Source organism: Aethalodelphis obliquidens, unplaced genomic scaffold, assembly GCF_003676395.1.
Source record: "Aethalodelphis obliquidens isolate GAN/ISIS:26980383/991018 unplaced genomic scaffold, ASM367639v1 scaffold59, whole genome shotgun sequence".
Classification (NCBI taxonomy): Eukaryota; Metazoa; Chordata; class Mammalia; order Artiodactyla; family Delphinidae; genus Aethalodelphis; species Aethalodelphis obliquidens.
In genome coordinates, this window is record NW_020838003.1 from 2,132,578 (window position 1) to 2,149,595 (window position 17,018).

Below are 17,018 nucleotides of genomic sequence, written 5' to 3' on the forward strand. Positions count from 1 at the left end.
TATATATAGCCCCATCTCAAAGCTCACTGGCCAGCTGGGTCTCAGTAGTAAAATGGAGCTAGTTCCGGTTTCAAAAGTATTTGATGGAAAGGTAAGACAGAGCCACCCAATCGGCCTGCCCTGGAGAGGCTGCCCCAAGGCTTGATTTCTCCCCTCCCAATGAAGATCAACCTCTGTGTAACTACTAAACAGAACTGGAGAAGTAAGAGACCTCAGCTGTGCTTCCTAAGTACCCTTAATCTGAATTATCTGTAAAACGAAAAAAATCAAAAGTCCTTTAGAGCACATTTTTACATTTAACTTAAATTTTAGTCACTTATGTGTCTAAGGAGTATTTTAGCCATGTTTTTTAAGTGAAGTTATTCCAAAAGACCTCACAAAACCCTGGCCACTCTGAAGTACTGATAGAATGAAACAAAACAACAGGAGGTCCAACACAAGGGTGAAGGAATCAAAGCCCTGGGTACAAAATTTAAGGAGACATTCACTCACAAGCTAGTGTACGTGAAGATTCAGCCATCGAGAGTGAGTGCCTCCTTAACTTTTTTTTTTTCCTCCTTAACTTTTATACCTTGCCTTGCAAGAGCTTTTTCTTGATGCCTCTGGGTCAAAAATGTATCATTTATTTTATGATACAATCATGACACAGCTGCAGATGGTAGAAAACATTGAAGTGAATGGGCTATGCAGGTATAAAATTTCATGAAATTTTCTTTTTAAAAAGTTTCTTAGTTTAGGGCTTCCCTGGTGGCGCAGTGGTTGAGAATCTGCCTGCTAATGCAGGGGACACGGTTTTGAGCCCTGGACTGGGAGGATCCCACATGCCGCGGAGCAACTGGGCCCATGAGCCACAACTAGTGAGCCTGAGCATCTGGAGCCTGTGCTCTGCAACAAGAGAGGCTGCGATAGTGAGAGGCCCGCGCACCGCGATGAAAAGTGGCCCCCGCTTACCATAACTAGAGAAAGCCCTGGCACAGAAACGAAGACCCAACACAGCAAAAATAAATAAAATAAATTAATAAACTCCTACCCGCAACATCTTCTTTAAAAAAAAAAATGTTTCTTAGTTTATAGCAATTTATCTGTCAAAAAGGTTGATTCTGAAAAATGTCTGGCTCTGTGGCTGTCTTTTTAGAATCTAGATTAACTAGCTGAGGACCAAGTATCTTTCCAGACATTATCTTGCCCCCTGCAAAGAAGATATTTTACTCTATTATCAATATTTTCAGGTTGATTGACATCATTTAGAACACTATGTACCCCCCTTTGTACAGCTATATATTGGTAGGTATTCTCAATTTCAACCAGCTCTTCCCTCTAACTTTATTAAACGTGTTAATGATACTCTAAAATTGTTCTTTTGAATACAAACTCCCTCCACACCACTTTTTATTTTCCTTTTCATATATCCTCCTTTCTCTTCAATTCTTTTCCTTTCTTCTTGGTATCATGAGAAATAGCTTAAGCACCTTCTTGTTAATAAATCATTCTAGCTTCTATTTACTTATTTACTGGCCATATCGCACGGCACGTGGGATCTTAGTTCCCCTACCAGGGATCTAACCCACGCCGCCTGCAGTGGAAGCGTGGAGTCTTAACCACTGGACTCCCAGGGAAGCCCCTCATTCTAGCTTTTATTGCATTTACTTTAAATTTACAGGCTAAACGCTTCTGGATTCAATAGGATTCTTTTGTGTAAACCAGGCAAAATACTCTGAGAAGCAAAAGCATTAAAAAGTACAGTGCATATTAAAAATAAATAACTGTTTCTAATAAAACAACTGGATCAACAGTCATTTTTCACTGACAATATTTATAATATTGAATGTATATTTTAAAAGTTTAATATATAAACTTTATATATTAAACTTTTAAACTCTAAAACACTTTAAACACTTATTTATAACGTACTATATACTATTACCATATTTTATTTTTTATTTTAAGTGACTAACCATTCTATATGAAGTAATTGTCATTTCATGAATTTAAAAACTTTGTTTAAAAAAAAAAGTTCTTTACTGTACCTTTGTAACAAGCTAACGTAAGGGCACTCTCTTTAAATTCATTGGAATGCGTATTAATGCCAGCCCCATTTTCTAGCAGCAATCTGGCTACTTCCACATGTCCAGCACTTCCAGCTTCCATAAGAGGAGTATGACCATTTTCATTATGGTCCTCAATACTAGCACCGGATTCCAAGAGCACCTTTACAACATCTACATAACCTCCAGCACAAGCATATGTAAGTGCTGTATTGCCTATTTGAATGAAGAAAAACAAAGACATTAACATAAAATACCAAAATAAAACAGAGGTTTATTTAGTATCAAAGACAAAAATGAAATGAGAGACTATAATCTTAATAAATTTAGCTATTACACTTATATATATAATTCTTTTCTTCATTACATTTTATCTTACTGAAATCAACTCCCTATTCTTTCCATTTAAAAATCAGGGTCAAACACATGTGGAAAATCAGATACACTTATCACAATTGTAAAGTTATAAAAGAACTGAGCAATTCTGAAACTAACTTCCCACATGAGGAAAAAGTTACACTGATTCTAACTTTAATCAGAGAAATGGTTCCCAACCTTTATTTTTTCTTTGGATTATAATTATTCATCATATATAGATATACCTCATACCGTTCCTTTTAATCACGTACTGTTTTCACCACAACTTTACACATCAGTTAACTGGTGGCCAAAGTTAAAATAATTTCAAAAACATTCCCTCTTAATGATAAAAATCTCCCATTTTACATGGGAAAAAAAGTTAACTTCTGGGTAAAATAAGAATTCCTAAAACCCCCGCAAACCAGAACATGCAGACCTTTAAAATTATTTAAAATATTTAATAAATTTAAAAATCTTGCATGAAGGAAATGCACAAAATATATTTTCATATATTTTAGAGCTTTTACACAAATCCATTTATGCCCAAATTTGAAAGAAAAAAAAAACTGATTTAGATTAACATTGTCTCTTGTGTAACATAATGTTTTCATAATACTTTCTTTTTCTATAGGCCGCAATTTATTAACACTAGGCAATGACAGACCTGCCTTCTGTTGCGTATCCTTCTTATTCTCCCTATCTTCCCTTCCATTTTCCCCTGATAAATAGGAAACTTGGGTTTGAGAGGTGGAGACCATCCTCTCCACTTCCAAGAGGATGGTCCTTTTAACTGGGCCAGTGTTTAATATAAAAGAACCAAGGCCAGTTAATAGCACTCATACACAAAACAGGAGAAATTTCATTCAAGATACATTCTATGTACTTTAAGCCTAATGCACAGATATATACAAATGTGCAGCACTGATAATTGTGAAAGCATCACTAATGATCACTTTCATGTGAATTAATTACTATCAGAGGATGTTAATATTTAAAAACTGAAAAAGAAGTATGCATAACCTGTTGAAGACTGTGCATTGACATCAGCTTTATGAGCTAGCAGCAACTTCACAATTTTGACATGTCCTCCATTAGCAGCAGCCATTAAAGGTGTAATGTCACCTTTGATCCCCCTATCTTCCACATTGGCATGCATTGCCAACAAAACCTTATGAAAGAAAAAGTTTAAAGGATATTAGAAAATGATATTTTCATCAAAAGTTTTTGAACATATATTTATGTTAACACCTACCTAGTCATGTTAGAGAGCCAATAAACAAAAGAGCCAATAAACAAAAAAAAATGTATCTAACAAAACTATTTCTTGAAATGAGACTGATGGTTGATTTTAGTTTATTATTCCCTTAATACACAGGCCAAATTAAAACAATCAAAAAACTGTGAGCTTTATTTTGATAATACAAACCTGTGCAAGCTCATAATATCCAGCAGAACAAGCTAAACAAAGGAGGCTCTCCCCTTCCTCAGTGTGTTCATTTACACTTCGCCCTTCAATGAGTAACTTTCGCACAGCATTTACATCTCCTTCTGAACAGGCTTCTGCCAAACTGCGGCTATTGGGGGAAGAATATTGTAATATCAGGATATAAGAATATAAAAAATTGCCCAGCATAAGTGTTGATTTTTTCAAATTAATCTGGACAGTAGTGCTAAAAAGAATGATTATTTCAATATGACTCATAACAAAAAGAAATTTAAATGATTCAGTTCACTGAGTTTTTAAAATCTACATATAAAAGTCACTGAATTAAAATTATCCCCATTACAAAATGTTTTCAATCATGTAACTGAAAGATAAAGTCTAATTTACTATAAGTAGGGAAAAAAATCCAAAATTTTAAAACATAAAATTGTATAGAAAAATCACATGAAGGAAATACAAGTTATAATTACACTTCTGTTTGTTTAGTCACTAGAAAAATTTTATAAGGTTTAATGAAATGGGTAAAACTTTTACTAATTATAAATGCCTAAGTTCTTCAATCAAGTAAAGGGAAATCAGATAGGAAAGCTGTGAGCATGTAATTTTGACTAATCTATGAATAACTGAGAAGGAGATTATTTTTTGAAGTATTTACTTATGCCATCATGTTTTGGGGAAGTATGAAAAATATCCAGGTAAGGCAAAGGCTTAATTCAAGCAAAAGGAGAGTGGAGAAAGTGGTGGAACAACAGAAAATTATACTTAGAGTAAAGCATTTGCCCTGTAAATCTTCCAAAAGAATTTCAACTATGGACATTTCTAAAGATTCCTTCACTTGCGGCTAAAATCCATTCTTAGAAAAACACTAATTCCGAGTCTCTTCATTAATATTCTCTTTATTTCAAATATACCTCAATTCTTACAACCTCCTCTTAAAACATGGCCCTGTCACTTCAGGTACTAAAGCCATCATCCATGGATACCTGTTTTCTATACCTATATTATCACTACCACCCAGTTTTAAGAACATCATCCTTAGCCAAGATTATGGTGAAGTCTCCTAAGCAGTCTCCCTGCTTTTACCCTTGCTCTCCTTCAGGCTTTTTTCAGTGAAGGAGCCAGAGAGATCTTGCTTAAAAGGAAGTAGACCTGTCACTCCTCTGCTCAGAATCCTCCACTGGCCTTTAATCTTACCCACAGTAAAAGTCAGAATCCTTATAAGACCTGTCCAGTGGTAGGATCTCAAACTCCTCCTTTTACTTCTCTGGTTTCAACACCTACTATTCTCACTTACTCTTTCCGCTTTAGCCAAATTGGCTTTCCCGTTTTTCATCAAAAATGCTAATTAAGCTGTAACTCCAAGATTTATGTATCTGCTATCCCTCTGACAAAAAAGCTTCTCCCAGGCACAGCTCACTTGCCTTATCTATTTCAGGTCTTTGCTAAAAAGCCACCTTTTAAATGAGGGTTTCCCTGACTACCGTACTAAAAATGCAACATGATCCCTAACCCCAAACACTGCCTTAGCACTTCCGCATTCAATTTCTTCTGCCCATAATCGTATCATTGTATGCCATACTATATATTTTGTCTACTTGTTAACTGTACTGTCACAAAACACCCACCGTGCTCCACTGTTTCTCAAGCTTTGTTGAACAAACATGACTGTCACAAACATGGCCTAGTGTTTTGCTGATCACTTTTAGTAGTGTCAGTGCCAAAGAATCTATGACTCTTTATTTTTCTATTCTATTTCCTGCTGAACTAGCTTTAAAATACTCTTCAAGGTGCCTTGCCAGTCCCAGAAGGCACATTAAAAAATATCTGGAGAATATCAATAATATCATAGGCTAGTAAAACTGAACGTTAACTAAGGAATAGAACTGGAAGTTAACTAAAGAAGGAGAGTCAATCTATGAGAAGGATGGTAAAATAAATTAATAAAAACAGAAAACTTAGATGAATGAAGACAGAGTTAAGAGAAACAGCAAATTCACATTCTTGTTAATACTAAAAGATGTTGCATAAAAACACTATTATATAAGACAATTCTTGAGTGCTATTTTTTATTCTCTAAACTCATATATAAAAGAGTATTCTCATTTTTTTCAACTATTTAAAGGTAACTGCTAAAATACAGTTGACCCTTGAACATCACAGGGGTTAGGGGTAACCACACTCCACTCAGCTGAAAATCTGCAAATAACTAATCAGTCTGCCCTCCATAAATGCAGTTCCTCCATATCTCTATATCCACGTTTCTGCATCCATGGATTCAACCAACCACAGACTGTGCAGCAATGTAGTATTCACTACTGAAAAAAACCTGTGCTGGGAGCTCTCTGGTTAGGATTTGGCTTTCACTGCTGTGGCCTGGGTTTAATCCCTGGTCGGGAAACTGAGATCCACAAGCCACGTGGCATGGCCAAAAGAAAAAAAAAAAAGAAAGAAAGAAGAAGAGAAAGAAAAAAACCCCGTGTATAAGTGGACCTGTGCAGTTCAGACCTGTGTTGTTGGAGTCAACTGTAAATAAAATGGCTTAATGGCTTCTTTTCAGTTAAAGGAAAAAAAGAAGCCTCTGAAGGGTGAAGACAGTAGTAACATGTATTAATGGTTCTTTTCCAGCTGCTTCCTTGGCATTGTATTTTTCATTATACTACCCATAACTGTTTTATATACAAGATGGTGTGATTGGTTTTTATTGCATAACATCATCAGAAAAACTTTAAAGGCCAAGTCAGAACATATTTACTGAGTTCTTACTAAACGTGAAATGTTATATAAAAGGAATTATAGGACAAATAAAAATAACATCCCTGGAACTCACTTACATTCAAGTTATGGAAACTAGATCTCTGACATTTTTGAACATTCATAAAACAAATAAACAAATAAAAACCCTGCCCTTTAAAATGGTCAGAACTATGCACATGAAGTAGAAAATGGCATGACTAATTAGAAATCATTTACTTCTTTGTCACCAAAACATTAAAAGAAAACAAAATCTAAAAAAGCAAAAGGTCTTTTATAACATATTGGCTAAGAAGTCAGCCTTGTAGTCAGACAGACACTGGCGTCCTACCTCTGCTACTTGTTACCTATTCAATCTTAAGTTACTTCTTTTCTGCTTTTCATGAGTAAAACGGGAATAAAAACAAAATCCATGCCTAAGGCTTTTTGTGAGTATAAATAAGATATCACAGGTAAAGTGGTTAGCATACTGCCAGGCACAAAATACATGCTCAGTAAATGTTAGCTATTTTAATTATTTTTAAGAAAATGTTTTTATACTGATCACAGTGGAAATACACTTACTTGTCCGACTGCCCTGCATTTGCTGTGCTTTCAGCTCTCATACGGGTAAGTGCAGCAGCAGCTTCATCCAACGCACAACTAACAGATGATGTCAACCTCCGAAGCACTTCAGGATCTGCAAAGGCTTTACCATCAGCCGTAGATAATTTGCCTATTCCTATTATATTATTTTCACACCAATTCAGATATACCCAAAAGGAGAAACAAAGCAAAATTCAAGTTACTTAACTCTATTTATGTTAAACTCCAAATGATACACTGGACATATATATTGCCTGGCCAGAATCTTCTGGGAAATCACTGTTCTCCAATTTTCTATTAGTCTTATTCCTTCCATGTGGTCCATAAGTGCTCAACTCTGTGACTCTCTGGTTCTAGAAATGGGTCGTTGGTCTATGCTGGGACAGTCGGGTGTCCTCACTCAGACTTCTGCCATACGTTTGCAAGAAGAACCTATGCTCAAAGGTTGCTAAATCGTGAGTCATGAGCTATTTGGTCACTTTTATCACCACAAAGAGAAAAAGACTGCCCAAAGTAAGTCAACATAGAGGAGAGGAGAGCAGAGAAATAGGAAGGAGACAGTTCTGATAAAGTTATATTTGACTCATTGACACTAGTAGTGCCAGAAGCCAGCACCATACCTATACCTTTGGTAAATGCCCATTTTCATTTAAGAATGTTTAGTTGGGCTACTACCACTTGTGACCAAAAAATGGCCATATAAGACATTATAGGCTATATAAAAGATAACCTATCTATGAGTACCTATTTGCTTCAAATTACGACTACAATTTATTACATACACCCAAAATCATGTCTAAAAACACCATATCTAAAAAATATTCAGAATAGACAAATTTTTTTTAAAATTTCAAAAGCAGAAATGGTTAGTTACCATGTACATGAAACACAACTTGTTGCTACTCTACATATCACTATAAAGAAAGCTGATCTCTAACATTCTAAACTCAGTGCTGCTTAATCCAGGCTGCCCATCAGTGGAGCCTTTCAAAAGTACAGATGCTGAACTCTCCTATATCTAAAGATATAATTCAGTAAGTAAAAGGAAGGCCTAGGGATCTACATACTTTAAAGGCTCTAAGGAGATTCTGATGCACAGCCAGGATTAAGAACCTTTGCTCTAACTTGAAGATAAAACAACTAATGTTATAATGGATATTACAGAACCCCACTACTCAACATGTGGTTCATGAACTACTGATAGAAGCATTACTGTCACTTGGGAGCTTGTCAGAAATGCAGAATCTGAGACCCTAAAATTTACTGATCAATAACGGGCATTTTAAAAAAAGATCCCCAAGTGATTCAAACGCAATTAATGTTTAAGAAACACTATTTTAAAGAGGTTTTAAAACAAACTATTTAACTAAGACAAAGACCAAAAAGATCTCCCAAATGATAATAAACATATCTGTACAGATTTCTTTTAATAGTGGAAGGGCTCAATAATATCATATAAGTTTGTGTTTGAAGTTTATTTTAAAAAAACTTTATACGCATTTGCTTTTCCTTCTGACAAATCCAAGATATGAAATATTACATCTTACGGAATAAATATTGCAAAAAGCATTTCTGATTTTAGATATTTAGATATAACAAATGTTCAGAGCAGTCAAATTTAGTGTCTGCTACAATCAAGACATACAAAGGATAAAAACAGTCTTAATCTGGTAAGACTGATACCTACTGCATAATTTGTGTCACTAATATTAAAAGCCAACTGTACTCTGAACATGCTATAGTAGTATTTATTCAATAAGATATCTGTGGTTAGTTAAGTATCCTAACATTATTGAGACCAATATCACAGATGCATTCTCACATGAGAGAATTAGCTCCAATATTTTAGCCAACTCAGATTGGCTATGTAACAACTATTTGTCAGTGACAAAAAAGAACTAAACAAGAGGATATGTCCAGATCAGAAGAAAGTAATCCCTGTTTTTTAAAAAAATAACATTTAAAATAAAATATTCCATATTAAATTTTTATGAACTTCTCATATCTTCATAAGTAAAGATAACTATTTTAGTAAAAATAACTAGGAAGTAACCTAAGAAATACATAGTAACCTTTCAAATAAATAAACAGTGATTGGAAATTAATTTATCTAGCTACTCTGGATTATGGTGATCTTTTTTACTGGTCTTATTCAATTATCAGATATTAATCAGTGAAGATCAAATAACAGAAATGATACACGATGACCAAATTATTCTTTCCAAGTTATGACATTTAATCAATTGAGCAGAACCATATAATTTCAGAGAAAAGGTGTATTAAATGATTATCTAGATTTTTGATTTCAAGATGATTTTAAGACAATTATTTCCCCCTTTTTTCTTCTCAGAACTTACTCAAAGGAGAACTAAAATACAATAGGAACTCCATCTTTGATAAAACTAGAAGAAATTTGTAAATCAAAGCTAATATTCATGAAGACATAGTAAAGAGGAGATTAACTGACTTAGCAGAACAGAATAAGCAGAAACATAGAAATAAGCGAGAAACAAAGTGATCAACCCAATAGGACTCAGGAGTTATATATAGGTTCCAGGTTCAGGGGTGAGGCTTGGGTTGGAAAACAGAGAGACTGGCTGAATACCTGTGAGGAGCAGTCAGACATTTAAGACTCCATCCCAAACTGCACAGCCAGATAATTATTCTCTAAAGAGACTAAACCAGAAAGACCCTGGGCTAGAAGATATTGGGTATAGATGAGGAAGAGATAACACTAAATTGAAAATGAGGATTAAGTGAACATATGCATGATAAACAGTGAGATCCTTAGCCCCTTTTCTACTCTCAGCTCCCAAAATGCTGGCAGCCAGCATTTATAATTCACTAGACAGAAACAGGCAGATGTGTCTCTCAAGAAATTAAACAGCCACAGAGAAAAGACTTAAAGATATTGACATTTGGGGGTTCTCAAAGAAATGGAGACGCTTCTGTCCAATCACTGGTATACTAGGAATTCTAAAATGTTCCCAAGATTACCCAGCTCTGGTGTACACACTCTATATAATCTTTGGGACTGTGAATTTGATAGATTTTATCCCCATGATTAGGTTATGCTATATAGCGTAGTTGACCTGAAGATAAGAAGGTTATCTGGGTGGGCCTGACCTTATCACATGACCCCAGGAAGACCAAAGAGATTTCTTTGGCTGGTTGGAGAAAAGGAAATCAGAGATTCAAAGCACAAGGATTCCACAATGCCATGCTGATGTGAAGATGGGGGGAATGTGGGCGACCTCAAAGAGGTGAGAGCAGTTTCAGCTGACAGTCTGTATGAATATCAGGATCTCAGTCCCACAATTCCAAGGAATTAAATTCTGCTGCCAACAATAATAAACTTGGAAATGGATTTTCTTCTACAGCCTACAGATGAGAACTCAGCTTAGCTGACATCTTGATTGATTGTTAGCTATTATAAAGAAAACGGAAAAAAAAAGGGAATAAACACAGAAATGAGAAAAATGAAGCAACTATTAGCATCCTATAAAAAGGAACTCTACCTCCAAAAGTAGCTCCTTTCAGCTGAAATCTACCTTCATGTAGCATCTTTAAGCCTGGTTCTGCCTCTTCGAACCACAGAAAACAAATATCCCTTATATTCAACTTGAGTCTTCTCATCTGCAGGAGAAACATTCCCTGTTCCTCTTATGACATGTTTTCAAATAATTTCACAATCCTCATTTCTCTCAGGTAAACTCCTAAAGCAACATCAAATTTCAGGCAAATGCTAAATTATATCACTGCTACCCTGTACAGTTTTCCATACTCAAGGAAAGAACCTTGCATGTGCCCCTACTATGTTTTCATCTGTATTTGGTCAACATTCCCTTAATAATCCATTCTAGAATTTTACCCAGGATAGAAATCAAACTTAACCATGAGTCCTTCAAATATTTAGATGCTGTGTTATGAGATATTTATTGAAAGCATTATCAAACAGCAATAGGTCAGTTTTATGCTATAATGAAATCAGTTTATATGCATTGAATGTACAAAATCTAGCATTGGTTCAGGGTGCTCAAGCCATGAACAATTAATGTTCACCATATATTTATGTCCACTTTAGGAAAGTTAAGAAAATATGGTTATTTTAAATGATCATAGAGATTTAGAGTTACTATTCCCTTATATTTAAGGCATATTATATATTATGATGTTTACTCTTGGTTATGTATATAAACTCTAATTAAAACACTTCTTATGAAGACAATATAATGATGATCCACTTTACAAAAATATAATGATGATTCACTTTACAAGGTTTTAAAAGACAATCTGTGACAAAAAAAGTGGAGGGAATTATACACAGTCAATTCTTATTATTCATGGTAGTTATGTTCTGTAAAGTCACTGGGAACACTGAACTAATGAATACTGAACCACTGCTCCAAGGGGAAATACAGGGCTAGGTGCCTGAAGTCTCTGGCCACAGCATTTGCATTAACCAGTCAATACATAAGCTTGTTTTATGTGTGTTTTTATTTAAATACAATCTTATTTAATATATTATACTTGATTTATTAACATTGAACTCACAGCCAACAGCACTATAACTCATGCTGAAAAGGCTTATCTAATAATACACGTATATTCTACAAAAGGCACATCACAGCCTTTTCACATTTAGGAACACTAGATAGCACTTAAGCATTATACTTGGGGGCCATTTGAAATCACCAACAAAAGGCACAAAAATGTGGAAAATGTGGCACTAAGTAGACCATGGAAAGGACACTTGTTTACAGTATGAGAGCTGAAACAAGAAGGCAGAGAGCATCACCTCAGCGGAAAACATGCACGCAGAACAACTCAAAATTTTCACCGTTCTGTGCATTTCTATGAAAGACTGAGAAAGCACTATAATTTGGGTGTATAAATACGTTTTATAAAGTAGGTGAATTTTCAAAGATGGAATTCAGGACTAATGAAAACTAACTGTATAAGAAGTCTCTGTTTGGACTTCCCTGGTGGCGCAGTGGTTAAGAATCCGCCTGCCAATGCAGGGGACACGGGTTCGAGCCCTGGTCCAGGAAGATCCCACATGCCACGGAGCAACTAAGCCTGTGCACCACAACTACTGAGCCTGTGCTCTACAGTCCATCAGCCACAACTACTGAGCCCATGTGCCACAACTACTGAAGCCCACGTGCCTAGAGTCCGTGTTCCGCAACAAGAGAAGCCACCGCAATGAGAAGCCCACACACCGCAACACAGTAGCCCTGCTCGCCGCAACTAGAGAGAGCCCACGCGCAGCAACGAAGACCCAATGAAGCCAAAAAAAATAAAAAAAGAAGTGTCTGTTTATAAGGTTTACAACAACCTGTCAATTTTATTCTGGTAATGAAACTATGCTTGTATGAAATGTTGCATGTTATGCTCTAGAAAGTAATCCATTAACCTTTATTAATAGTCTTATACTAAATATCCAACATCAGACATTTATAATAACCGGAGTTTTTAAGAGTTATGTAGAACTTTGGAAAATTAGGCTTATTATATATGTAGAGTTTGCAGACTTACCTGCAGCTTCTAGTAAAGCTTCCAGTCTAGCTTGTGTTTCTGGATCTACTGTCCTGAGGTCTGCACCATCAGCAGTACCTGACAAGAGTAACTTGGAAGCCGTTTCCAGCATTGGATTTTCCAAATCATCCTGATCCAAAATGAAAGACTCCACCTAGAAAACAAATACCAAAAAAAGAAGAAAGGGAGGAATGAAAGGAGAAAAGGAAAGTGGGAAGAGAAATAAACAGAAGAAAAAGGAAGAGAAGAGAAAAATATTTTAACATCAAAATCAATGATAAATACAATGCAATCCTGAATAATTTCAATGGGATAGATAAGCCCACAGTTTAAAGGAGAAAATTACATTTGTAGAATAATTTAAGAATATATTATTCATATCATATGTAGTCTATTTTCTTTTCTTACTGAAATCATATGTATTCTTTTCTATTCTAATTTCATGGGGGAAGGGTAGTGTATGGGAGAGGTTATGAGGTTAATACTTAGACATGAAACCTTTGACTTTGGTAGAGGACCTAAATTAGCTGTTCTTAAATCTTTTGTTCTCAGGACACCTTTATACACCTATAAAGTAGTGCTGCTCCCAAGGACTTCATATAAGGGTTATATTTATTAATATTTACTGTATTTGAAATCAAACTACAATATCAAAAAATCAAAACATTAATATCACTACTGGTTTCATTACAAAAGTTTTTAAGTACTGGAACGCTGTCAAGCCCAGGCAAATAAAATTTCCAAAATTCTAGTTTGTGCTTGAAAGCTTAATTTTATCATTGGTGACAAATACTGTTGATTGTTTCCCTTAAAGGCTCACTCGATCATTTCTGAGAACATTTGCCAAATGCCCAAGTTTGATAGGCATAGCGTGTCTGTCTTTTATATTTTTCCAGCAAAAAAAGACATTTCATGAAAAAAAAAGTGGACTGTTCACCTCACATCTCAAAAAAGCCCAAGTGCTTTTCCCTCAAACACCACCATACTTTCATATGCATAAGTGCTTTATGTGTTCCTCCCATTTTGTCACACAATAACATTAAAAGGACATGTATTCAAAAGTGGAAATTTCAAAAAATTAATATTTATTGCTCTATCAAGATTATTCTTCAGGTGAAACTGGTTTTTCATTTTATTTTTTTAACTGTGAGTATATATGGCAGTGATAACTACAATGATACTAGCACAATTTTGTGCCATGGCCTTAAGAGGCCAGCAGTTTTACCTACCATTGCTTTTGTATCATCAGTGCAAATATCAACCCAGTAAAAAGGCAAGTAACATATTAGTATTGTGATGAAAACATTTTTGACCTCTTGAACATCCTGAAATGATTTCTGGGAACTTGAGAGGGCTGCAGACCATACACTGAGAACCACTGATACAATAACATACACCAGATTCAATTAAAAGAAATGTAAAGAATTAGAAAATAGCAACTCTTAAGACATGGGGAAAAGTTTTGTTTTGACATCCCTTGTCATAGTGCTACTTACAAATAGGTATAAAGATATAATTCTTTACAGTTTGCTGATAAAAAGTTGATAATTATTATATAAAATATCACTAACATGATCAGGTGAAATTTATTTCACAAGTCTAAAGTACTTCTAACACTGTAATAACTAAAATAGATATAAAAGTTATTAATAACCTAGAATACAATTACCCTCATGCCTAGTATCTAGCTGTCAGAAATAAGATTTAAAAACTTCAGAAATAAATTCTTAACCAACATAGCATCAGAACTCTATTGTTCCATCTTTAAAAGTCACCTGTCTAGCAACCAGGCATAAATCCTATATCAATACATATTTAATACTGAATGTTAAATTTAGGGGGAAATAATATGCTTCTTTCTAAATTTCCATTAAGCTAATGCAGTTTAATATGAAATAACATTTCAGATTTCTAATATTTCAAATATAAATAGACACCGAATACTCTGAAAATAATCTCCGTAAATATTTGAAAATTTTCAAGAATTTTGCTCTATATTAACCTTAAAAATCTATATGATAGGAAGGAGTTAAGAAAAAAACAATAATGTTTTTTAAACTTTATTTTTAAAGGCAGTAGTGAAAGCCTAAGTGTTATACATTAGGAAGGGGACTTTTCAGCATGGTTTGGTCATAGACACATGTGATTCAATATTATAGCCTGGTAAAAACTATGTCCTCCTATCTTTAACCATGGTCCAGACAATGAGTCTTTCTAGAGAAAAAGGTGCATCCCAATGAAATTTTCTCTGTTAAAATATCTACAATTTTTCAATCCAATGGGAGAAGACAAAAAAAAAAGAGAGAGAGGAAATAATCATGGAAAAATGAACACAGGTTAAAATGAACAGGTGAAAAATTAAATAATGTTTCAGATTAAGGTTTTAGAAAACAAAAGATATCAAAGAGCAGTGCAAAGTGCCAAACCAAAAGTACAGATCAAAGGTACTAAGACTGTTTGAAGGAGACAATGCATGCAGAAAGAATATGAAAGGATTTTGACCAAAATAACTAACATATAAGAAAAAAGGAGAAGAAGGAATGTAGCACTGGTAGACAAGCATAAAATTTCTATATGCTAGAATACAGGGTTTACTATAGGAAAAGTCGGAAAGCTACAAGTTAGATCACAGAAGGTATTAAATTTCAATCAAAAGTGATTTGCTGACACAAGGTCCCCTTATGCCATATTGTATCTTAACTAAGTTTGGTGAAAATTTACTAAGAAAAATGCATCTCTATCTTTTCATGAGGGATACTAAGTGCAGAAGAAATATGTTTTCTTATTGATTTAAAACGTCTCCATAAAAGTTCTTTTTTTTTGGCCGCGCAGCACAACTTGTGGGATCTTAGATCCCTGATCAGAGATCCAACCCGTGCTCTCAGCAGTGAAAGCCTGCAGTCCTAACCACTGGACCGCCAGGGAATTCCCATCCATAAAAGTTTTCATATTGATTTTTAAAGCCCACTATTCTTGATATGTGAAAAACTTGATAACTTAAAAATCAGTAGATTCAAGTGACTATGAAATACTATATATAGATTTTTTAAAAGACATTAGGATGAAAGAAAAGAATAGGAATGGATGTTTATTATATTCTCTCCCACCCCACCCCCCCAGTTTAAGATTAATGAAGAATAAACTAATTTCAAGGATACTGTTAGGATCTAAAGACCTAGGTACCATTTCTGCTTCATCTGCTACCTGTGAGACCTAACCAAGTCTCTCAGCCATCTCTAGATGCTTATTCTGCGTAATTTTTTCATGAATTTTTCACATGACTTATTATATATATTTACTGTCTTTCTAAACTCCATGGAAATAGGCACTTTGGAGCACTGATACATATACAGCAACTAGAACTATGCTCATCACATTGTCAGGACTCAAATAACTCTTGAATAAATAAAAGATGATTTGGGGACCCTTCCCTTTCAGATTCTAAAATGTTGCAGTGTATTTGGAGAAGGGAGAGGTAGTTACAAAAAATAAATTTAAAGGTATATTTTATAGATACAGAAAAATCAAATATTAGGTAGCAGGTAGGGAAAAATGCTATCTTCATTGATTTATTAAACCTTTATTACAAACAGTCTTTGTACAAGAGATACTGATGTTTACTACTATGAGATGTGTAAAATTAAGCCTACTACCTAGGAGCTTGTTTCTTTAATGTGAGAGTAAAATTATACAATAACAATAATACAAGGTAGAAAGTGCATAAGATGAAGAAAGGAGAAAAAAAAAGAGCCATAGGAGTTCTGAAGAGGTAGCAGAAGAGGACTTCCTCCTTTAACACCAATTCCTCTTTTCCCACCTGGAAAAGTTCTTGTGCTACATTACAGAACAAGTAGAGAGACTGATATAAGGAGATGCAGTCTTATAAAAATACAAAAATAAGTAATCCTTTATTCAAATGTCAACTAAATTATGGGCATATACCTCTTTAACATGTCCTTAGTTGAGGAAATTCAGATTGAAAACTAAAATGCATTTTCCCATTGAAACCTAACTCATTTTTATCATATTATTTCTATAGAAAAAAATTCATTTTGAATAATGGCCAAGTTCCGGAACATTAAAAATGGTCTGAATAAGAAATTCACATAAATATTCTGAAACATTTTCCTTAAATGAAATGTATAAATAACTTTCCTGAAGAGTGGAGAGACAGAAGGAAAGGGATGTCCTTATTAAGTTTATTCATCCTTAAGGGAAATAATGTCAAAGTTATCAATATTCAAAGCATGACAATTTAAGTTATATCTAAACTATTTTGGATGTGCTGTTTTGAC

The 17,018-nt window shown here is 34.5% G+C and overlaps 1 protein-coding gene across 11 annotated transcripts in view; it reads right to left on the reverse strand.

Annotated features, from left to right (window-relative positions):
* The window catches only part of ANKRD17 (ankyrin repeat domain 17), a 162,282-nt gene that overhangs the window by 76,072 nt on the left and 69,192 nt on the right, over nucleotides 1-17,018 (reverse strand). For all 11 annotated transcript variants that reach the window (XM_027087542.1, XM_027087541.1, XM_027087540.1 and 8 more), the window contains exons 2-6: nucleotides 12,724-12,877; nucleotides 7,165-7,321; nucleotides 3,832-3,979; nucleotides 3,426-3,573; nucleotides 2,028-2,261 (exon numbers count right to left, since the gene is read on the reverse strand). In XM_027087542.1, coding sequence (XP_026943343.1) covers nucleotides 2,028-2,261; nucleotides 3,426-3,573; nucleotides 3,832-3,979; nucleotides 7,165-7,321; nucleotides 12,724-12,835 — 799 coding nt within the window. In that variant the 5' untranslated portion in view covers nucleotides 12,836-12,877. The remainder of the gene's footprint in view (nucleotides 1-2,027; nucleotides 2,262-3,425; nucleotides 3,574-3,831; nucleotides 3,980-7,164; nucleotides 7,322-12,723; nucleotides 12,878-17,018) is intronic.